The sequence below is a fragment of the Lontra canadensis genome, unplaced genomic scaffold (assembly GCF_010015895.1).
Source record: "Lontra canadensis isolate GAN:19392208 unplaced genomic scaffold, GSC_riverotter_1.0 scaffold63, whole genome shotgun sequence".
Classification (NCBI taxonomy): domain Eukaryota; kingdom Metazoa; phylum Chordata; class Mammalia; order Carnivora; family Mustelidae; genus Lontra; species Lontra canadensis.
The window spans coordinates 7,563,822-7,579,301 of record NW_022631057.1 but is presented as its reverse complement, the minus strand read 5'-3'; the positions used below and the strand labels follow the sequence as shown (position 1 = coordinate 7,579,301).

The 15,480-nt window shown below is 37.1% G+C and overlaps 1 protein-coding gene across 4 annotated transcripts in view; it reads right to left on the bottom strand.

Moving 5' to 3' along the window:
- CAMSAP2 (calmodulin regulated spectrin associated protein family member 2) overlaps window positions 1-15,480 on the bottom strand; it is a 117,622-nt gene that overhangs the window by 90,750 nt on the left and 11,392 nt on the right. For all 4 annotated transcript variants that reach the window (XM_032878217.1, XM_032878218.1, XM_032878219.1 and 1 more), the window contains exon 2: window positions 4,257-4,516. In XM_032878217.1, coding sequence (XP_032734108.1) covers window positions 4,257-4,516 — 260 coding nt within the window. The remainder of the gene's footprint in view (window positions 1-4,256; window positions 4,517-15,480) is intronic.

The window sequence follows — 15,480 nt, the reverse complement described above, 5'->3', positions numbered from 1 at the left end:
ACCACCACCATCACCAAAAGCCAAAGAATATAATACGAAAACTTGTTCCATGATCTTATATCCCACAAAAAAAGTTTAAAAATCCTTATTCAATTTACCGCCTCTTCATGATCTAACCCCAACCTATTTTTTAGCCTCATCTCACTTCTATGCTTCCATGCAGTCAACACTGTCACTTGTAATACATAACCTACTTTTACCGTTCAAACTTGACTCAAACAACTCCTTCAACCTGGTTGCCATTCTCATCTCATTCCTTTTCCTCTCCACTGAAACCTCAGTCATTCTGTCCCATTCTGTCCCTCCCTAGAAGAAATCATTACATCCACCTCTCTATTCCCTGTGCTTAAACTTACATTTAAAGCACCTATTTTTTCTGCAGGCCTCTTCCTCACTAGATCCTAAGCTCAATGTCATTCAAGGGGCGGCATTAATGGTTAGCTTAATGCAGACCATGAAATGTGATAAAATGAAGTAACTCTTCTTCACATAGAGTATCCTTCTTGAGAGTAAAAAATATCTCCATCATCTTTCTATGTTTTAACCACAGCTTCACTGGCTTTCTATTATAACAAAGCAGTTTACTGGCCAGTAACACATATGTACAACAACTTTTTAGCTTTTATTTTCTGAATACCCAGAAACATCCATAAAGTAATACTGACCCTTCATGAGAGAACATTTTATGCCTTACTTATCAAATGACCTAACAGGCCACTTTAATTTCCATTAAACAAACAAGATATTCAATCTTTTATGGGTAGTCATTAAAAGAAAGTGCATCAAAATAAATTTTTTGTTTTTATAATAATGATTGTCCCAAAACAAGATTTGATTTTAAAGTGTTATTTTGCAATCATATGAAAATCAATCTTATTATTTCATACCACACATACTACATACATACCTACACACATACATATATACACATTTACTTAAATAATTGACTTTTACAAACATCAACTCTTATTTCCCATATATGCAAACATGGTTGGAAAGCTGATTCACAATCAAAAAGTTTAATTCGTAACCAGACTACAGTTTAGACAGCTAAGTAAACATAACTTGACACATTTAAGTGCATAAATTCGATACAGATAATAGCACTATCAATTAGAAAGTAACAATTCTAGCTCATTCAAATTCTAATTTTAGTTTTGCTAGTGCATAACACTTCTACCTTAGGCAAATCACTTAGCCTCTCTAAATAAGTATCACATATATAAAATGACCCTGGATCAGACAAAATTTCTCATACATTCTTGATCATAAAATTCATCCAAAACGCCTGTTTAAAAATACATATCCAAACCCCTCTTCTAAGGTACTAATGTCACAGTTCTGACAAGAGAACTGGGAATCTATTCAAAGTTCCCTGGTACTCATGTTCCTCATCATTGGAAAGTTTTATACATACTGGTTTCTGATTTCTAAAGCTCCTCCTGGCTATAAAATTCTATGAATTTAAGATTTTATGACCCTGATCAAATTCCCCAGCCTAACCTAGTGATACTGAATGTAATACACATGCAAATTCATTTTGCTATGGAAGGAAGTTTGAAATCTGCTCTATATGCTTAAGCTATCTTTTTCAGCATCTGAGTCCATTTGCTACAAGTCCCTAAATTTTCACATTATCCTAGATATCAGTATTATTTTCACAAATAATTTAATAGATAATGTGATTTGGGCTACAGCATACTTTCAGTTGAAAGATGTTCCCCTGTGATTTCAATGTACACAACTCTTCCTCTGCTAACTATTCAGTCATAAACTTAATGCTGATTCAAGCACACATCAGGTTTAGTTCTCAGAACAGTAATCATTTCAGCACTGTAACTGTATATTGTTTGCATTTATCTTTTACTCACATATTTGTAATAGTCAATAGGCAGATCATAGCTACAATCTCTTCTCACATCTACAGATAATGATTATGTGCTTGATGAACTTTAATGTATTATAATATTAATTGGCTTTAAAACACAGTGTCTAAAATATTTTCCCATTGATATAAACACAGAAGAAAACATTTTAAGCCTATACTCTCCAAAAATCTGCCTATAAAAGCACTGTGATAAAAAAAGCATATGTTCTCCAACATGTGTTCTCATTAAAAAAAAAAAAAAAAAGGCATTCCTCCCAAGCCCCAACCCACCCCCAAATTAATAAAATCTGCTTAGTCAAACCTGCCTTATACTTACGTTGATACTTTTGTTACTTCATGTGAATTTTCCAAGAGACTGTAAGGCAGCATACAGAAATAAAGATCCTAAAAGTACTAAGATAATTTAGAGATGAAAGCAGGGGGTGGTATTGAAGTCAATCTATTCAGTGCAACTAAACACTATTTTCCATTTTACTTCCCAAAAAGCAAGCCAAAGAAGAAAAGTGAAACTTATTACTCCTACTCTAAAACCAAACAAAACAGTTTCTTAAGGAACAAAGTTTTTAACAGTACTCTGAGAAAAGTTCTCATATAGGTTTTTGAAAACTGTTATATAATATTAGTAATATCATACAATCAAAATTTCACAGCAATTGTGAAGCTTTAAATCAAACTATGACAAAAGCTGAAAGTATAGACATAAAGCACAGGTCAATAAATGTGACACTGAAAAGGGTCAAAATGAGGTAGTCAAACATGAAGTATTCTAAAACCCACAGAAAGAAGTCAGAACCAGACAAAGAGCAATTCTGCATCACTTAAATCATGATCTTTAAATACCATTTCCTACAATCAAATTTAAATATACTCACAGCTATCACCAGGATCAAATATAGTGTGAAACAAACCCAATAGTAATGTTACTAGCTGTTTTCCAAACCCCTCCTTTTTTAATTAATTCTACAAGTATCTTCATATTTTATCTTACATGCACCAAACTGCACTAGGAAAATAATCCCGAAAAAGTTAAGTTTGTTTCTTCTTAAAGAGGACCTGAAATAGACAACAGGTTACCTAAAGGATCTAACTGTATCTGAAAGAGCAGCTACTAAGCAAACACAGATTCACGAAGTCAGTGATGTGCTTTGTAACAATCTACTTGGCCTTGAAATAATGGAAGCAAAAATAATCATAGCTGCGGCATCCAATCAGTGCAGTGATTCTAGAGAGGCTGAACGTGAAATACTGCTAGGACACTTAAGTAGAATTCTGCTCACCCCTGCAGTTGGCAAACCATTCACATATATGATATGCATCCAAAGCAGACATAGAAAAATCAGAGGTTAACCATAAGGTGAATTTGAAGCCATCAATGAAAGCTGAAAATCTCCTATGTGATAATAAACATTCTTAGTTATCTTTTACTAAGTTATCTTAGTTATCTTTTACTTAGTTATCTTTTACTATCTTTTATTCTATTATAAATCTATACATTCATTAACTAAATTTTTATTCAGATATTATTCTCTATTTCTCATAACAAATAGTTTTTTTTTTTAAAGAAAGAAAATAGGCAGAAAGTAGGTCATTACCTCATTTAGTACTAGATTTGGTGAAATAATTTTCGTTCATCCTTCTTCAACTTCATGATTTCGTATATTTCTAAATACATTCTTCTACATATATCTCTCCCCTTCTACAACTAGTCTAATGTAAGAGCATGATGTAATCAAATGTGCAAATCTTTCTTTCCTTCTAATACCATTGTTGATGATGCTCAGCATTTTGTGAACTTAATGTGAACTTAAGCTAAAGTAGTACATCAGAATGAAGCAGTATACAATGAACCTAAACCTTGGATTTGTCTCCAGAGACTAAAAGGACAAAGATCCTGAATGCTTGTCACAGCTTAGAGCCCTTCATTCACAAGAATAAACTAATAGTTATTAAAAAACTAAAACATATGATATGCAGAAATTTAACAAGAGGTAATTCTAGCATGTAAATGAATACAAAAATCTCATCTTTTTCCTAATGAGGATAAAATCAAGGATAAACTTCCTATCTCTTCTAGATAGTCTCTATGATAGAAAAAATAAGTTTTTAAATTAAGTAAAAATCACTTTAAAGGAGCTAGAAAGAATGTAATTGTTTCTCCTGGGTATTAGAATGGCACCAAGCATTCCAAAATAGTTTATTAAAATCTTCCTTCATGTGGAAACGAGGTTTATAAGAAAATGACAGTCTTTAAACTCTAGGCAGAGATGACAATCCAATTTCAAAACATATTTCTCTCCGTTTAATAATACAATTCACACTCAAAGCTATGCACTTCAAACAAAGTATTGTTGAATAAATAAAGACTCACCATCTGTATGGGTTTCTTGTGGAGATCTCGTTCAGTTACCAGTTTTTCTTGGTCAGTGACATAAAGACCTTTATGTGCTAAAGCCTGGATTACAGCATCATGGCCCAAAAGGGGTTTTGCAGCATCACTCTTGAGAATGAGACTCCCAGCACGACAGTATAGTTCAGCTGATAGAAGCAAATTAACAACAGGAGGTTTGATGTGTTCCTGATCATACTGATCAGTGTAAAACGGTTCTCGAAGTTCCTCTGGCACATTTTCTATAAAGATTAGATGAAAAAAATTCTTAGGATATGTTTATAAAAGAAACACAATTTATTTAATAATTATTATGTCACAGAAGATTCCTTTTAAAAATAACAATAACCCTTTAGCTAAAAAGATAATTTATTAGAGCTTGGCAGACAATCTAGAATAAAGGAGATAGAAATCTCCTTTACAGAAGAAACTGTTCCAAGTATAATCTAAAAAGGGACTACAAAGGAAACAAAGAGAAAAGTTTTCTAAGTCCAGTGCCTCTGAGGAAAGTTTTCTCACATGCATACTCAAATCCATAGAATGTGCTAAAAGATTCCTAAAAACTAATTTCAGTGAATGCCCTCACACTCAAGTAGTCGACCAGAAAATGCACTATAACAGATACTGCAGGTGAAACGCATGCCCTTGCCAAATGGCAGCATAAGATCATTTGCCCAAAGTTGTACAGCTAAGCACTTGCAAAACAAAAACTGCCTAACTTAGTCTGTCCCTCTGTCTCAGGGTCTCTGGTCTCTTGCCCTTCTTGCTTAGCCTGCTGAAGGTATTTACAGACCGTTACAGCTATAGTTTAGGGGAGAACTACTCTTAAAAATCCCTTCACCTAGTAAATCACTACTACCTTCACCTTACCACTCACCATCCTACCCCAACAAGCCCTCCAGGACATCCAACTGACACAGAAATGGAGATACAGAAAGGAGAGTTTATAAATGGAAAGAAAACAAATTCTTCTGAGTTTCTTTTCTGCCAGCGATTTCCCTTGAAGAATGTCAAGCCCTACTCTCTCAAGGTCTACTTCTAGAACACCCTTAGGAGCTGCTTTTATATCTGATGGCAGCCAGATTACCAAAAAAGCAACAAACAAAACACTTCTCACTGTTTTACAAGTTTTCTTCTTTTCTACCTTGAATCTCTTCCTCTTCCTCCCACTCCTTAGCTGGGCTCTGTGCTCTTAACCAAAGCCAACGTAAGAATGAGGTTTGTCTTCCAAAAGGAAAGGCAGGCATCTAAGTTACAAGCTACCGTGGAGCTACAACCATAGGACCTGATAGCTCTGGCGTGACGCCTAGCCAGTCCCTTGCCGGCCTTCTCTTTGAAAAGTGAGGTTTCAAAGCCAGACAACCCCAATCACTGGTATTAGGAGGCTTCTGAATAGATAGCTTTAATACAAGCTCAAAATAAGTCACAGTACTAATCCAAGTGAGCATTTTAAAAATATACTCACAAAATATTAATATACTCCTCAGCAATTCTCACCCTAAAGTTTTTAAAGAGCTTTTATTACTTAGAAAAATATTTTCACCAGGGGTGCCTGGTTGGCTCAGCGGGTTAACTGTCTGACTTTTGGTTTTGGCTCAGGTCATGACCTCATGGGTCATGAGACTGAGCCCCACCTCAGTGGGGAGTCTGCTCAAAGATTTTCTCCCTCTGCCCCTACTCCCACACACATGCATACACGTGCCCTCTCTCTAAAATAAATAAATAAATCTTTAAAAAATATTTTTCATCAAACATTATTACAGTAATGATCGCATTGTTCATTTTATATACCATCATGGTTCTGGAGAAATTCAAGGAGTTAGAAATAATTCCCACCTTCAAGAAGTCAATAATCTACAAGAAGACTAGACAGACAAATGAAGTTAAGCAATTCAGAAACAATGAATGAGTAGGCATCAAATGAAAGAAATTGCTAAATGAACAATCGTTCTAATAATCGACTTTTAAGTGCTTAAAAGTCAAAGCAAGCAGCATCATAGTGGGCTGAGATTACTTGTATGTTAAGAAAAAGGATAGGAAGAATAGGCAGAATTTATTTAGCCAAAAAAATAAAAAATAAAGAGTATCTAAACAGAAGGGGAGAGCCAGGGAGAGAAAGAGAAGATGTGAAGAGACACCAAATTCAACAATTTGGGTGGAGGAAAGGGTTCATGTAAGATAAGAGTAAGCAGTAAAGCTGGAATGGGAGGCAGGGGATAAGACAAAAGTAGTATCTCTTTTAAAGATGAAGGCTTTATACAGTAACAAGGAATTGCTTACTGTTTAAAAGGAGAAGAGTGACACATTAAGAATGATGTTGGGGGGGATCGCCTGGGTGGCTCAGTTGGTTGAGCACCTGACTTTGGCTCAGGTCATGACCTCAGGGTCCTGGGATGGAGCCCCATGTCAGGTTCATCATTCAGAGGGGAGTCTGCCTCTCCCTCCGTTCCTCTCCCTGCTCAAATACTCTCACTCTCTCTCTTTCTCAAACAAATAAATTAAAAAAAAAAAATAGAATGATGTTTGGGGATAATTAATCTGGTATTCAATACTGAGAGTGGTGAAAATCAGACATAGACTATAAAGGTAAGGAAATGAAGTGTGAAAACCAAGAAGTAAAAGACATAAAGAATTACTTAATACAAACCCAAAAACACCCAGGAATAAAGCAAAGGGAGGGGGTGAAGATGGCAAAGACCATTAGGCCTGGGTTACCTGGGAAACAGTGATAACATTAATAGAAAAAAGAAAATCAGAGGAAGCACTAATTCTGGAAGCAAGATCATAAACTCAGTTTTAGAAATGCTGATTTAAAATGACAGCAAAAATATCCAAAAAGCAGCTGGGGATATAGGACTCTGGAAAGAGGTCAAGAGTAGATATATCAATTTGGAATTCTGGTGAAATCTAAAAATATCATCCTCGTTTAATAATTAAAAACACTTTTCCTCCTTCATAGCTACTTTAACCAATAGTGAGCCAGCCTTAAACTTAACAGCTGCCTCACCCCAGGTATAAACTACAGAATACAGTGTTGCTAAATTAAATTTAGTATCATAGGAACTATATAGAAGTTATTTAGTAGAACAACTCTAAAAGAGAAATTATTTGATTTTAAGATAATTATTATAAGATATAGGCCTAATGGAGTTTAATTTCCTGTAACAATAAAAAAAGGACTAATACAGGTGACTTGGTATCTGAACATAAGCCATGCAAAGAAAAGTAACTGCTAATTTCCGGGATTACAGACTTCTCTACCATACCTGTACATCCACCTAACATTCATTTATTGCTTTTATATCCATTCTCACACTGATCTTTTTAACAGCTTGGTAAAAGTGTTGGACAATCAGACAAAATGCAAATATATATTAGGAATTAGGAATATACTAACACTTACTAAGGACATTTATGTGTCAAGACACCGTCCTAAACGTGCCTTCTATCATTCAATATTAACAATTCTCTTGTCCCCATTTTAAAGATAAGGAACTTAAGAAAGGTTATCTTGCCAAGGGCACATATTTGATAAATGCAGAGTCCTAGCTCAAAATCATCTAGCTAAATACCTTAAAAAGTAACAATGGTTTGCCAAGATCACTAAGTTAGAAGGTGGAAGACATACAGCTGAGGGGCTATTTCCATTTTATTATGGCATACCTACAAACCTAAGATATGAAAGTGCACGTTTTAAAAGATCCTAAAGCAAAAAAAAAAAGGAAAGGATCCATAACAAGCCAAAGAATGTTTACAAATATGACCAAAAAAAAAAAGTGCCTAAAACAGTTTTTCCCACCCCCTACAGAATGCAAAACTGCAGAGTAAGTATTACAAAATAGGTCACTTTCAAAAACAAGTCTTCAAGCACTAAACATGGCTTAAAACAAGCCTTCATTTTGCCAACTATCTAAAACTCTTTTAAGTTTGAAATTGTATCACATTGTGAAACAAACAAGCTGAAAGAGCATTTTAGAAAACAGACAAAAATCAAAAGATAAGAGGTTTCACCCTCTCCCTCACCTCCAGAACACAAAAGTTAAGAAATTAATGCGTAAGGAATGGATGAGTGAAACTCCACTCCTAAAATTGCAAAGGATAAGAGACAAGTTTTTCTTGTGTACCAGGACTTAAGCAGAACCTACCTTAATCATGTTATTATAAATCCTGACTAGATCTAAGTTTTGAAATTAACAATCACCTGAAATGCTTGAAGTTCAAGTAAAGGGAGTAGACAGTGAATTGCTCAAGGCAATTTTCTATAAAGATGGGTTAGTTAGTAGTTGCATATGTATACCAGCAAATGATATACATTTCTTTAAAACAATGAAGGGTAGAGAGGTAAGAGGGGAATGCATTTCAGAAATATCACCATGCTTGGTCATGAGAACATTGCCTTATTTTCTAAATCTAAAAAAAAAATTATCTCTAAAACAATTACTGAGAGAGAACTAGTGAGTTTGAAAAACTCCAACTGAAAATAAGACATAAATCTTGAACTTGAAATTAACCAAGACATGAAATGGTCAATAACATGGAAAAAAACAATAGTACCAGTATCAGAGAAAGTTAGGAGTCATTTTTTACCTCTGAAAATGGAAATATTTTTTAAAACCCACTGTTGACAAAGATGTATCCTTATACATGACCAAAGGGCAAGGACCATGTCTGCCTTATTCACCAGGATATAAATTCCCAACTCCTAACTTAATGCCTAGTACATGGTAAACACTCAATACATACCTAATAAATGAATGAAAATGTTGTTTTTTATTTTTTTAATTAACATATAATGTATTATTTATTTCTGGGATACAGGTCTGTGATTCATCAGTCTTACACAATTCACAGCGCTCACCACAGCATATATGCTCCCCAATGTCCATCACCCAGCCACCCCATCGTCCCATCCCCCTCCTCTCCAACAAACTTTAGTTTATTTTTTAAAAAATATTTTTCTTTAGCACTGTCCTAAAAGGACTCTAATATTTCAAACCTCCCCTGAACTCCCAGATTCTGTGCTAGTCATCATAATTTATTCCTTGCACCTGTCTTTAAAAACTTTAGGGGCACCTGGGTGGCTCAGTGGGTTAAGCCTCTGCCTTTGGCTCAGGTCATGATCTCAGGATCCTGAGATCAAGCCCTGCATAAGGCTCTCTGCTCAGCAGGGAGCCTGCTTCCCCCTTCTCTCTGCCTGCTGCTCTACCTACTTGTGATCTTTCTCTCTCTCTGTGTCAAATAAATAAATAAAATCTTAAAATAAATACATACATACATACTTTAGAGTTATCTCCCTAGGCCACACTTCTGCAAAGAAGTAAAACCTTCAAAACCAAACCTCTTTTCAGTTAACCTACATTCACTACCTTTAGGAGGCAGCACGATATAGTGGGGAAAACTGGGGCTTTTTGAAAGTACGGGCTTTGGATTTAAAAAGAGGAGTCTGAATTTTACCAGTTACTTGCTACAGGATTTTGAGTATAGTAATTAATTTCTCTGAGTTCAAGTTTCTCCATATTCTGCAGATGTGACTCAGCCTCCTCCTCCTTCTACCCCGTCTCCCCTCCCCCAATGGCCCACTATGCTCCAGACATCCAAGTCTTTCTGTTGCCACAGCATGTCTAGTTTGTGCCTTTCGGCCTTCCTTCTGCTTCTAATGTTCCTCCCTCTAACCTTCACATAGCTCATTCCATTCTGATCTCAGCTAAACGTTACCTCCTCAGATATACCTTCCCTGACCACCCAATCAGTCATCTTACTTTAATCCTCTCTATAACAGTTAATACTATTCTGTAATATGTATGTTTATTTCTGCCCCTTTCCACTATAATGTAACCTCAAGAAGAGCAGGATATTTCTCCATCCTGTGTCACTGGCACCTAAAACAGTGCCTGGAACACAGCAGGCACTCAAATGTTTACTAAAACAACATAAAGTACCTAACCATAGGGCTTTGCCTTCAAATGAGATGCCAATTAAAAGTGAACTCCCTCTACCCTTCCGCTTACAAAAAGATGTATTAAGTGCTGTTCAGCATTCCTGAGCTTAAATTATCTCCTCCACTCCTCCCACTACCCTGTGAGACTAAAGCACCTCTTCTGAGTCCCAGATCCTTGTAAGCCAGCTAGCCTACTCAACTCTTCACTTGGATGTCACAAAGAAACCCCAAATTCAAAATGCATGCCAAGCTTTTCACTGACAAGGGGAGTTACAAATATAGGAAGGGACTAGAAATGAACTAGAAAGACTAGAATGAACTCTGGTGTTGGACTAAAATGCAAAGCATCATTATGAACACATGGTGTTTTATATCTGTCTATATACAGAGAAAGAAATAGATGTACTTTATGTTATGTGTGTCTTCCCTAGCTCTGTCTGCGAACCCCCAGAAGGAATAAACCTAGCATCTGTATCTTGGTTTCTCACCAAAAGGAAAGAAACAGCGATTTCCAGAGCTGGAGAAAACAAAGTACAAGATGAGCTAAGAGTGTCTTTGTATGTATGGGGCAGTGGGGTGGGGGTGGGGTTTGTGCATGTGTGCCAAAAAGAAAGAAAATGCCACCAAATGATGGGGCCATGTCAGAAGGACACAGGATCCAGATGAAAGGCAATTCCACTGGCCAAATCTGGGACAATATGAACATCAAAATACATAATGATAATAAAGGATTATAACCCACTGAATAAAACAAGAATCAATGAGTCCATCCTGATATAAATGAAAAAGTAGCAAAAGAAAAACCTATTTCTTGTTGTAGAACATCAATTAATAAATGGGAAAAAATAATAGTAATAATCAATAGTAATAATTGACAAGCAAGAATCATTACTGTATGCTAAAATGGCAGATAAAAGTTTGATGAACAGGATATTTCAATTCATCTCCACATAAATTATCAACTCAAAATGGAATAATAATTTTATGGTGCAGAAACATGGCAGATACTTTAACCAACTCATCAAAGTTAACATCACCAATACCAAAACAAACATTATCTGTCTCCTGATAAAATTTACTGAGGTTATAGCATCTCTTCTGAGGTAATTCTGCCAGATTTGCCTAACTTTAATCTGGAAGACTCTTTAGACAAATCCAAATTGACATTCTATAAAATAACTGGTCTACTATATTTATAAAACAAAAACTTTAATTTTTTTTTTTAATTCATTTGAGAGAGATACAGAGACAGAGAGCACAGGCTGGGGCAGAGGCAGAGGCAGAGGGAGAAGCAGACCCTGGCTGAGCTGGGAACCTGACTTGGAGCTCGATCCCAGGATCTGAAGATCATGACCTGAGCCGAAAGCAGACCCTTAACCATCTGAGCCACCCAGGTACCCCTGTAAGACAAAAATTTTAATGAAAGAAAAAATCAAATTGTGGACTCATACCTTATGGAGTAATAAGAGGAGAAATTTCCTACTTCTTTCCTCTCCCTCTGCCCCACCAACCTCCCTAGCATCATTATATATTAGGGAGGATGTCAAGCTGTTCCATCTTAGGAAGAATGGAGGGTAAGGAAATCCCCTCTGGCTAAACATCTCTCCTCTGTGGCTGCCTAGATGCCAACTGTTTTGTCTCTAGGTGCCTCCCAGGCTCTCTTGCCCAAGTCCCTGAGCAATGCAGGTATGGAGCTCTATAAGGGGGTGACAAGGGTATGTCTGTTGGTGGAAACAGGTGGTGATTACAGCAGAGATGAGAGGGGGTGCAAGGGTGGGTCAGATGCCAAGGAAGGGAAGAAAGGGAAAGGAAAAGGACAAGAAAAAAGAAAGCCAAAGAAGATGGCAGGAGGAGGAGTGGGCTAGGAAATGGTCTCCAGTGTCTGGATTGCCATCAATCCTTGTCTGGGAGAAGGTAGGTCTCTGCGCTCTTTGTTTTTCTTCATAGTGTCTGGGTATTCTTTTTTTTTTTTTAAAGATTTTATTTATTTATTTGACAGACATAGATCACAAGTAGGCAGAGAGGCAGGCAGAGAGAGGAGGAAGCAGGCTCCCCATCGAGCAGAGAGCCCGATGTGGGGCTCGATCCCAAGGACCCCGGGATCATGACCTGAGCTGAAGGCAGAGGCTTTAACCCACTGAGCCACCCAGGCGCCCCATGTCTGGGTATTCTTGTTGGGACACTTTCAGCGCCAGCACCCATCCCAGGATCTCATCATCATCCCAGTCATTCGGGCCAAAGATAGAGGGGACAGCTGCTATATAAGAGCCCACACTCCAGAGCAGGGTATAAGAACACAAGAGGGGAGGCAGCCCAGTCAGCCCCTGCAGAGAACTGGCTGGTTGTACCACAGAGTGAAGGAAATTTGGCAAGAGCTAAGACAATGCCTAGGGAAGAATCCAGAGGGCCAGCTCAGCATGCAGCTCGGGGTGCTCAATCTTTAAAAGTAGCAATATCATGAACAACAAAGACAGACCAAAGAACTATTCCAGTTTAAGGAGACTAAAGAGACAAGTCAACTAACTGCAATGTGTTGATCCTGGACTGGATCTTGGAATGGGAAAAAAAAAAAAAAAAGGCAATAATGTCATTAAGACAATTGGCAAATTGGAATTTGGACTGTGGATTAGATAATATCATAGCAAAGTTAAGTTTCCTGATTTTTATAATTTTACTGATATTATATAGAAGAAACGGATCCTTCATTTTAGGACACAGACTGGAGTATTTAGGGGTAGGGAACACAATGTCTCTCATACATTCTCAAACAGTTCAGAAAATATTATGTACACATGCATGTACATATACATACATACACACGTGTTTATGTAGGAGGGTGGGAAAGAGAAAATGACAAATGGGGCAAAATGTTAACAATTGGTAAATCTGGCTAAAGGGTACTCAGGAGTTCTTTGTACTACTGTTACATATTTGAAATTACACTGAAAGTTATGAAACCTGAAAATGCCCCAAATCAGTCTTTCCCCTAAAGTCGACCATCTTCCAGCATTCCCCACATCGATGAACGACACCACCATCCATCTAGTTGCACAAGCCAGAAATCTAGCAGTCATCATTAATGCCTCCTTCCTCCTCAGCCCAGATAAAATCATCCCCTTCCCACAGTGTCAACTCACATCTCCCAGGTCCAGGCTATCTGTGCTTCTCATGTGAATTACCTTATTTACTCCTCATCGTCTTCACACATCCACTCCTGTCCCTATTTCAAACCATACTCTCCTACAGCCAGAATTGCTTATTTGCCATAGCAAATTTAATGTTACACACCACCATGGAAACTTTGGGTTTTCAATGACCTTCAGCACCTTCAAGGATTAAAATCCTCAGGGCACCTGGGTGGCTCAGCTGGTTAAGTGCCTGCCTTCAGCTCAGATCACGATCCCAGGGTCCTGGGATCGAGCCCCATATCAGGCTGCAAGGAGCCTGCTTCTCCCTCTCTCACTGCCCCTCCCCTCCTTCTGCACTCTCTCTCTAATAAATCCTTTTTAAAAAATGGATTAAAATCCTCCCTCGGACCTTAGAAGGAAGAAGTAATCCTGTCCCTACCCACTACTTTGTATTAGGCATCCCTGCTAGCCACATTCAGTTCCTAACTATCACACACCCTTTCAATACAGAACCTTTGCCTTTGTATATTCTGGTCACTACTGAGAATGTTTTTCTCCCCATTCTTTACCTTTTCAGTTTCTGGGGGGCCAGTGATCCACTCAGTTTCATGCAATTCCCATCCCCAATGAAAGGAAGACCAGACTATTTGTCCTTCCTTCCCTGTATCTCAGTGTAATGTACTGTTACATTCTATTCTATTCAATTATAAAAGAGTAAGTCTGTGGTTTTTAAAATATAGGTGAAAGTATAGATAAGCACTAGTAAGCAAGAAGTTTGTTAAACACAGAATCCAAAGAATGTGTTAAATAAAAGGAAGTGGTTAATGTGTATGTTAAACATAAAGGGATGAAAAACCCCCCAAAAGATACCTAATATTCATGAGGTACCTAGGCACTTAATATTCATGACATATTGGATATGCATGAGATTAAACAAACAAGAGGCAGTGAACACTAAATATACATGAATACTTAATATCTGTTGAGTCCTTAATTTGGCCACCCACTGGTGACACCCATTCTGGCCTATGTGTCCCCTGACCAAGCAACACAAAACCCATGGCTATTCATCAGGCTTATGGGTAAGCTACAGCTGGGCAGACATGCTTGTTCCTGGTGTCTCTCTGATACAAGTGTGTATCACTGGCCTATGTGTCACTATGGGCCTCCTTGTTCAAACTTCAACTCTGGTCCTTGTGACCATACCATCATCATTAGGGAAGGCTAATGTAGCAGAAAGAGATGGACATAAAAACAACGTACACTGCAGGATTCAGGGAGCACAGTTCTTTCTCCCTGCTTGCGTTCTATCTTAAATATGTTAACTTACCTCATCTTTTTCTCCTTGCTTCTCACTGTAAATTGATTTAACAAACCATATGATTTAAGCACTTTAAATCATATGAGCCCTTTTATATGTGAGCCCTTCTTTTCTGTGACCTCTGGAGTAGTTTGCCTGGTAGTATACTTGAAGGCTACCATTCATTAAGGTAATTTCCCACATAAGATAACCATACACTTGACAAAGAAAAGTTTCTTTTTAAAGGAGCTTTCCAGCTAATAAATGAAATCATGACAGTCAGAGAGTTAACTAGACATTAAGGGCCTCCTGGTAGAAATATGCACCACGTGTGAAGTATGCCAAAAAATAAACAAACTTCAATCTGTATAATCTTATAGACTTAACTGCCAATTTATAAGAAACCTGCTAAATAATACCACAGAGATCCAGACTACAAGAAATTTTAAAGGACAAACACTCTGTAAATACTCTCTCCAGTAAATAAAGCAAGCAAGACAAAATGAGATGTAGGAAAAGCCTATATATTAAAAAAAAAACAAACAACCACACTTAAACATATCAACCAATTATAAAATATGACCCTTATTTGGATACTGACTGGAACAAATGAACTATAAAACAAAATAAATAAATAAAAACAAAGATTCATGCGACAATCTGAGAAATCCTAACACTGATGATACAGAGTGCTGTGACAGTGCTGTGATGATGGCAGTATCGTGGTTATGTTTAAAAAAAAAAGAGTTCCTGACTTTGAAGATATATACTAATATATTTATAGATGAAATGACACAATGTCTGGATACAACGTTTGCTTCAAATAATCAGTGTGGCTAG